The sequence below is a fragment of the Gekko japonicus genome, unplaced genomic scaffold (genome assembly GCF_001447785.1).
Source record: "Gekko japonicus isolate JY-2015 unplaced genomic scaffold, Gekko_japonicus_V1.1 scaffold3644, whole genome shotgun sequence".
Taxonomy (NCBI): domain Eukaryota; kingdom Metazoa; phylum Chordata; class Lepidosauria; order Squamata; family Gekkonidae; genus Gekko; species Gekko japonicus.
The window spans coordinates 90462-98778 of record NW_015161519.1 but is presented as its reverse complement, the minus strand read 5'-3'; the positions used below and the strand labels follow the sequence as shown (position 1 = coordinate 98778).

The following is an 8317-nucleotide window of genomic DNA, read 5'->3' as shown; positions in this document are numbered from 1 at the left end:
CAAGTTCAAGTTAGCCTTTATTGGCATAAAATAACAGTAGGTAGGTAAACCAGCAAAATAAGAAACCCTAATGTATATGACTATGCTGTACTTAGCCTTCTCTAGGCATTCGGCTTCTTTGCATGAGGGATCCCTCCATCTACAACAGCTTCACAATAGCTCTGCTTCCTAGGAGTGAACCCCACTTTGGGCAAGGCCTTTTATCCCTTCTTCCTAGGCAACACCCTCTCCTATTCTACTGGTTGTCAGTATTCCCTCCCAATCCCCTGTTAGCCAACCCCAGTGTCCAAAGGAGACCTGGGAAATGTAGGCCCTGATAGGTACTCTGCTACAGGCTTCCCTGGAGCCACTAGGCCTCTCTAGAGCCTGTAGGCCGCACTACAGTAGGCTTGGGCTCATGACAAGCCCATTCCTTGACAAGGAGGGGGTTTCCATAAAATCTCAGTCCAAGAAGAAAAGTCAATCAAAATAAGAAGGAACAAAGGCCTCCATCATAACCAGAGAATCTACTCTAGGGAAAACGAAAATGGAAGTGTGGCCTTTGCAAATATCTCCAATCATAGAATAAACATAATTTTGTGGATGCAAATTTCCTTAGGAGAGAAATTGTGTAAGTGTTTGGAGTGCAGAAAGAGCTTCATTTGGAAAAGAGCACTTAGTTCACATTAAATTAGTCAGGTGGGGAGCCGTAGAAATGGTCAGAGTCCAAACCAAGCGTCTCTGATGCAGGAGGATTAATGTATTTTGAAACTGTATTTGATTGTATACTTCAGTGTACAGCAGGAAGAAGTCACTGAAATGTTTGGAGTGTGGCTGCAACTTTAGGTGCAGATCAGACTTCCTTGTGTGAATTCTAACAGGATCTCTCTCTCTTTCTCTCTCTCTCTCTCTTTCTCTCTCTTTTTATTCCAGCAGGGAATGATCAGAGGAATGAGGAGGATGAGGAACTGTATCATCTATCGCCAGATGAAGGCAGGAATGAAGATGTGAGCAGAAACTTCAGGATTCAACACAGGCCTAGGAGGCAGAAAGTCAGCCGCACGGGGAAGAAGAGGGATAACTCCATTCCTTGCCAAGGGGAGGATTTCCAAGAAGTAGCTCACATGATGGAGAAAACACACAGGTGCTTGGAGTGTGGAATGAACTTCTCCGATCAAACCCAATATAATGTCCATTTCGGAATGCACAGTGGAAAGAAGACCCATCAATGCCTGACGTGTGGAAAGACCATGATTCGCAGAACAGAGTTCCTTAGACATTTAAGAACACATACAGAAGAGAAACCTTATAGCTGCTCAGACTGTGACAAGAGCTTCTCAGAGAAATCAGACCTTCTTCGACACCAAAGAATTCATGCAGGGAAGAAGCGCTTTATCTGTTCAGAGAGCGGAATGATGTTCTTGGATGGAAAAAAGGGTAATGTACATTTCTCAAAGCACAATATAATGAAGGCATGTAAATGTTTTCGGTGTGGAAAGTACTTCATGTACAGGTCACAGCTTTTGGTGCACCAAAGAATCCACTCAGGGGAGAAACCTTTCGAATGCTCAGAGTGTGGGAAGAGATTCAGCAGAAGTGGCCATCTTCAGAGTCATCTAAAAACTCACACAGGGCAGAAGCCATTTGAATGCTCAGCGTATGGGAAGAGATTCAGTGACAGTAGCACTATTCATCAGCATGAAAGAACCTACACAGGGAAGATGCCTTTTGAATACTCTGAGTGTGGGAAGAGATTCAGTCACAGTGACCATCTCCAAAATCACCTAAGAACCCACACAGGGGAGAAACCTTTCGAATGCTCGGAGTATGGGAAGAGATTCAGTGACAGTAGCACTATTCATCAGCATGAAAGAACCTACACAGGGAAGATGCCTTTTGAATACTCTGAGTGTGGGAAGAGATTCAGTCACAGGAGCACTCTTCAAAATCATCTAAGAACCCATACAGAGGAGAAGCCTTTTCAGTGGTCAGAGTGTGGGAAGAGATTCCATGACAGTAACATTCTTCAACAGCATCAAAGAACCCAAACAGAGGAGAAGCCTTTTGAATGCTCAGAGTGTGGGAATAGATTCAGCCAGAGTAGCAATCTTCTACGGCATCAAAGAACCCACACAGGGGAGAAACCATTTCCATGCTCAGAGTGTGGGAAGAGATTCAGTGACAGTAGCACTCTTCAAAAGCATCAAAGAATCCACACAGGAGAGAAACCTTTTCCATGCTCAGAATGTGGGAAGAGATTCAGTGACAGTAGCAATCTTCAAATTCATCTAAGAACTCACACAGAGGAGAAGCCTTTTGAATGCTCAGAGTGCGGGAAAAGATTCAGTCAGAAGGGCACTCTTCAACAACATCAAAGAACCCACACAGGAGAGAAACCTTATGAATGCTCAGAGTGTGGGAAGAGATTCAGTGAAAGTAGCACTCTTCAACGGCATCAAAGAACTCACACGGGGGAGAAGCCTTTTGAGTGCTCAGAGTGTGGGAAGAGATTCAGTCACAGTGGCCATCTTCAGCGTCATCTACGAACCCACACGGGGGAAAAGCCTTTTGAATGCTCAGTGTGTAGGAAGAGATTTAGCAACAGTGGCAGTCTTCAAATTCACCTAAGAACTCACACAGGGGAGAAGCCTTTCGAATGCTCAGAGTGTGGGAAGAGATTCAGTCAGAGTAGCACTCTTCAAAAACATAGAAGAATCCACACAGGGGAGAAGCCTTTTGAATGCTCAGAGTGTGGGAAGAGATTCAACAACAGTGGCAATCTTCAAAGTCATCGAAGAACCCACACAGGGGAGAAGCCTTTTGAATGTTCAGAGTGGGAGAAGAGATTCAATCACAGTGGCCATCTTCAAGCACAGTGGCCATCTTCAACAGCATCAAGGAATCCAGAGAGGGCAGAAACCATTTGAATAAAAAGAGATTTAGTCAGCATGGCTATTTTCAACAGCATCGAAGAACCCACACCAGGAAAAGTCTTGTAACTTCTTAGCCCAGGGAGGGATTTCAAATTCAGTTATTAGAGGATATGATATAAATGTCATTTTGTCTCGCTGGGCCATGTTGCCACACAAAGTAATACCAGGTACCAGAGATATGAGCTTTACAAAGGGCATAGGCACATCCAATTAACAGTATTTTTTAACACAGTATACAAACATGGTTAATAATTAAGAGTCTTACATTATTTCCTTTATTTTATAGTCTTTGGTAACTGACCTCTCTTTCTCTGAATTATTGCATCAAAATCTAGAGTCAGTTTCTGTGCTGTAGTAATCTTGAGTGTGCTGGTTAGGTGTGTATCTATAAACTGAGAACATACTTTTGATATATGAAGATTTATTCCAGAATAGAGCTGTTCAGAGACGTACGTTGTCCCAAACATAAACAGAATTTAGAAGCAAAAGCCTTAAATTGAAGGTAATTTGGACCCCAAAACTGGTAAAATTTGCTAATGTCAACTTCAGAAAGCTTATCCTTCCATACGGCTTCACACTGCTCCCCCTCCTACCTGTAATTTGTGGCATCTTTTCATTGGTCCGTTGGGAGCAGTGTGAATGTCCTGTTTTGTTGACTGTACTGACTCACTGTGTGTAATCCACCTTCAGTACGCCTCCCAATTTAGAGAAATTTTTCCTGTCCATCTCCCTCCCTCCCCACTCCTCAACAGTAGTCCTTTTCCCTCTCTGAAAATATACTTTGTCACTATAGTCGATCAGCAACTTTTTTCTCTCCAACCCGTAGAATATAAACGCTCCAAGGAACTGGAGCCACTGCCCTCAACACTAGCTCAATCCACCACAAAAATTGTGAACCATCCACAGATTCATCAGCCACCTGTCAATGACCAGACCTCCTAAATCATCCCTTTTCTTCCACCAACTGTGATTCATCAGCACCAAACCACTTGTCAAGAAATTGGACCTGTAGATCGAGGGAATGCTGTTGATGTTTACCTGTATTTCAGTAAAGCTTTTGACAGGGTTCCCCATGATGTTCTGATGGGTAAACCAGAGGCCCATGGACTGGACTCTAGGATAGTTAGGTGGATAGGGAACTGGTTGGAGAACCACACTCAGAGAGTACTTGTCAATGGTATTTCATCTGAATGGAGGGAGGTGTCCAGTGGGGTGCTACAGGGCTTGGTTCTGGGCCTGGTACTTTTCAATATTTTTATAAATTATCTGGATCAGGGCGTGGAGGGGCTACTCATGAAATTTGCAGATGACACCAAATTGGGAGGAACAGTGAACACACCAGAAGACAGAGATAGAATTCAACGAGATCTGAACACCTTGGAAAAGTGAGCAGATGTGAACAGTTGTGTGCAGTTTAACAAGGATAAGTGCCAAATTCTACATCTGGGTAACAAAAATTAGGAATTTAGTTGCTGTAGATTTTCCGGGATGTGTGGCCGTGGTCTTGGCATTGTAGAACCTGACGTTTCTCCAGTAACTGTGACTGACATCCTCAGAGGTATAAAAGAAAAATGGAATACTCTCTGTGTCAAGGTGAGAAGAAAATGGTAGGCAGTAAATTTATATCTACTCCAGAAGGTGGGGGTAGGGCTGAGTCATTGTCTTGTAGGAGTTCCCCAGGCTATGGACATACTAATGGAGGAGCTTTCCTGAGGACGTTCTTTTGTTTTCTGAGGAGGTTTCCTGCTTCCTGAGGAGGTTGTTGAAATTCTAATCTTATCTGTAGTGCTATTGTCTGATGTAAGCCTTTTTTGTTTTTCAGCCTTCGACAACATAAAAATGAGGAACACGCATATGGAGTGGGGGGGTACACTTCTAGGTAGCAGTGTGTGTGAACAAGATCTTGGGGTGTGGGTGGACCATAGGTTAAATATGAGCAGCCAGTGTGATGCAGTGACACTTGTCAGGGATGCTCTAGCCTGATCCTGCATTGAGCAGGGGGTTGGACTAGATGGCCTCTATGGCCCCTTCCAACTCTGTGATTCTATGATTCTAATTTCTTGTTCTTTCATTAAAAGCAATTCAGACCACATATTAATCTGGGGGGGGGGAGACCAAATGGAAATCAACTGGCTGATGATAGCGAACAGTTGGCAAATTGACCCTGTGACCTTTGAATAACAATTCAGGTACAGAGACAAACATTTTTTACCACGACAGGGCTTGGTGCCAATTCATCTCACACTCCTTCAATTGTTGCTGTGATTCAAAGTGCAAGAATAGATGGGCTAAACTGCTGATTTCCCCTCCATCCGGTCATAAACTAGGCCCCCTCCTGAGCCATCCACAGGTTCAGGTCAACATAACTTTAATGGTCTGGTTTTAGATTGGGCTAAAGAGTTGGACTATAAGGAAAGCTGAGTGCTGAAGAATAGATTCTTTTGAACTATGGTGCTGGAGAAGACTCTTGAGAGTCCCTTGGACTGCAAGAAGATCAAATCAGTCAATCCTAAAAGTAATCAACCCTGACTGTTCCCTGGAAGGCCAGATAATGAAACTGAAGCTCAAATACTTTGGCCACCAAATGAGAAGGGAGCACTCACTGGAGAAGACCCTGATGCTGGGAAAGACTGAAGGTCATCAAAGAAGACGGGGACGGCAAAGGATGAGATGGTTAGACAGTGTCATAGATGCAGCGAACATGAAATTGAGCAAACTTCAGAGGACGGCGGAAGACAAGAGGGCCTGGCGTGATCTGGTCCATGGGGTCGCGAAGAGTCAGACTCGACTGTGCGACTGAACAACAACAAAGGGCCCCAGCCCACTCAGATCTTAGGCGTTGAAAAGTTTAGTTTTACTACTCATTGTTGCTAAACACATGCTACCATGAGGAGATGAGCTAACCTCGAACGGACCGGGCTTCTGTCCGGCCACCTGCTCTCTGATCAGAGAGAGATGGTTTGCTGCCTGCCTTCAACCCAGGAATGTAACATCTGGTAATTGACCTAATGTGTAGCTAGTTAACTGTAGTTCTTTTGAGTTTTAGTTCTCACTGCTGTGTTCATTTGAAATATTCTTGCACACTCTAATAAATATCCTTTGATTATATTTGGGTGTTCCGTGTTCCAAGTGCTTCAGTCCTATTCCAGTGCCTTAGACCTTAAGTGACCACATTACCTGGTTAATGGTTTGTAGGGATTCATTCATTCTGCAAGTGGGTTGACTTCCTTGATTAATCCCAGTAAGATTAGAAACTTGCCCCTTACCTTCTGACAGTTCGGGTAGTCCAAGGAGCTGGAGGCAGATACTGAACTGGGGAGTGTGTGGACTGACACCCCAGGGTTTGGGGTTTCTTTTTTAATTTGTGCTCTGCCGGCCCCTACCAAGAATTCCCTTGGATTAGGGATTCTTAACACCCCGCTCCTCCAGATTCAAGTGTGTTCCCACTCCTTCCCTTGCAGTTCATTCCCACTTGGAGACCTGACATTCCACGAAGACACATGCACCCCATGGCTCGAGCATGGGGACGAACACCTGGGATACCCACGTTTATAAGCCCTACTCTGCCTTGGAAGCTGCTGGGTGGTTTGGGGCCAGTCACTCAGCCTAACCTACCCTGCACAGTTGTTGTGGGGACAAAAACACAGGTGAGGAAAATCATACTTGTAAATTCCTTTGGGTCCCCATTGGGGGAGAAAAGCAAGGTACAGATGCCTAGAAAATAAACTAATGCAACAAAATCACGTGAAGCCTTTAAGATGGTTCAGAATCAAGACTCCTGTTTTGTCTTAGCCTCCAACTACCAAGGTTCCCTCTGAGCTGTGCTAGGAGGTGCTAGTGCACAAATTTTTAGCCAGAAGTACAAGAATTTTTGCCTCAACCCACAAGTGGTGGCTCAAGTGGTTAAGACGCTGAACTGCAGGCTGTGGAAGGTCAGTAGTTCAGCCGCCCTGAGCCTTCGGGGTAGGGCGGGGTATAAATCCCGTCTCTAGTTCCAGCTCCTGCCAACCTAGCAGTTCGAAAGCAAGAAATTGCAAGTAGATAAATAGGGACAACTTCGGTGGGAATGTAACAGCGTTCCGTGTGCCTTGGTGTTTAGTCATGCCAGCCACATGACCACGGAAATGACTTTGGACAGCGCTGGCTCTTTGGCTTTGAAACGGAGATGAGCACCGCAACCCTAGAGTCGGACTTGACTGGCTTTCGAGCAAGGGAACCTTTACCTTTTTACAAGTTAACTGAGAAGGCATTTTTCCCCCTCCGTTGGATACAGTGGGGGATGGGAGGAACGTCATTCTGGGCCCAAAGAATTGGCCTCCCTGGACCAATCTTTTTGAAACTTGGGGGGGATGGATTTAAGGAGATGCATCAGCAGCTATGCTGCAAATTTGGTGCCTCTACCTAAAAAAACCCCTCAAAAAACAGCCCCCTGATGCCCCTGAATTGATTCTCCATTTTAGCCCGTGGGGCCCTTTGTCTACAATGGTCCCTCCAGCATGAGATTTCTGTGGTGACTGTCAATAAATCAAAAATAGGTTTGCAGCTTACAGAGCTACTGTTTGAAGCATGTTTTTATTTTAAGTAAAAAAAAATCTTTGTGTTCGTGCCCTTTATAAAGTTTATATCTCCGCTACCTGGCATTACATTTTATGACACACGTGGCCCAGCCCAACAAGGTCTCATTTGTCAGATCTGGCCCTCATAACAAATGAGTTCGACACCCCTCGTCTACACTATTTATTTAAAGTGATATTCCACCCTCCCTGTGAGCGGGCTCAGGATGGATCACAAAATAGATAGGATGGAGGTCCTATTTCGTTTCAATGTAAAAATGTATGTTCATGAGAATCTACTTAAAATCATCTAGATCCGACTTGCACCCTTTCTCTCTTTAAACCCCCCACACACACACACACACCTCTTGCTTGCACATCTGCCTGGGGTTGCCAACTCCTGGGTGGGAAATACCTGAAGATAGGGAGGTGGAAAGTAGTTATGGAGGGGTTTGGGAAGGAACGGGACCTCCACGCGGGGGGGTGTGTGTCTAATGTCATCATGGAGTCGTCTAATGTCATCATGGAGTCCACCCTGCCAAGTAGCCCTTTTCTGACGAGCGGGGAAATAAATCTGGGAGATCTCCAGACCCCACAGGGAGGTTGGCAACCTGACTTGAGCCGTCCCTTACAGCGCCGCAACCCTTTCCTTTTCTGCGGCTCCTTTGTGCAACCCACCTCCCAGCCCCCCCCCCCAGACCAGTGTGCGGCTTCAGATGCAAAAAAAAACCCCTGCGAAAAGGAACAGCCCCCCTCCCGGCCTGCTCCTAGACGCCAACGAGGCAGAGGAGAGGTGTCCCTTTTTTAGGCAAACAAACTCCCTGACAGGCCCTTCCTGCCGGTCTTTGGGGT

At 45.3% G+C, this 8317-nt stretch overlaps 1 protein-coding gene across 1 annotated transcript in view; it reads left to right on the top strand.

Moving 5' to 3' along the window:
- Window positions 1-2489, top strand: part of LOC107125793 (oocyte zinc finger protein XlCOF6-like) — a gene marked incomplete at its 3' end in the record, with an annotated part of 10211 nt that extends 7722 nt beyond the window's left edge. Inside the window, exon 3 of the mRNA XM_015429255.1 lies at window positions 913-2489. Within this exon, the coding sequence (XP_015284741.1) occupies window positions 913-2489 (1577 nt within the window). The remainder of the gene's footprint in view (window positions 1-912) is intronic.
- Window positions 2490-8317: the final 5828 nt, after the last annotated feature.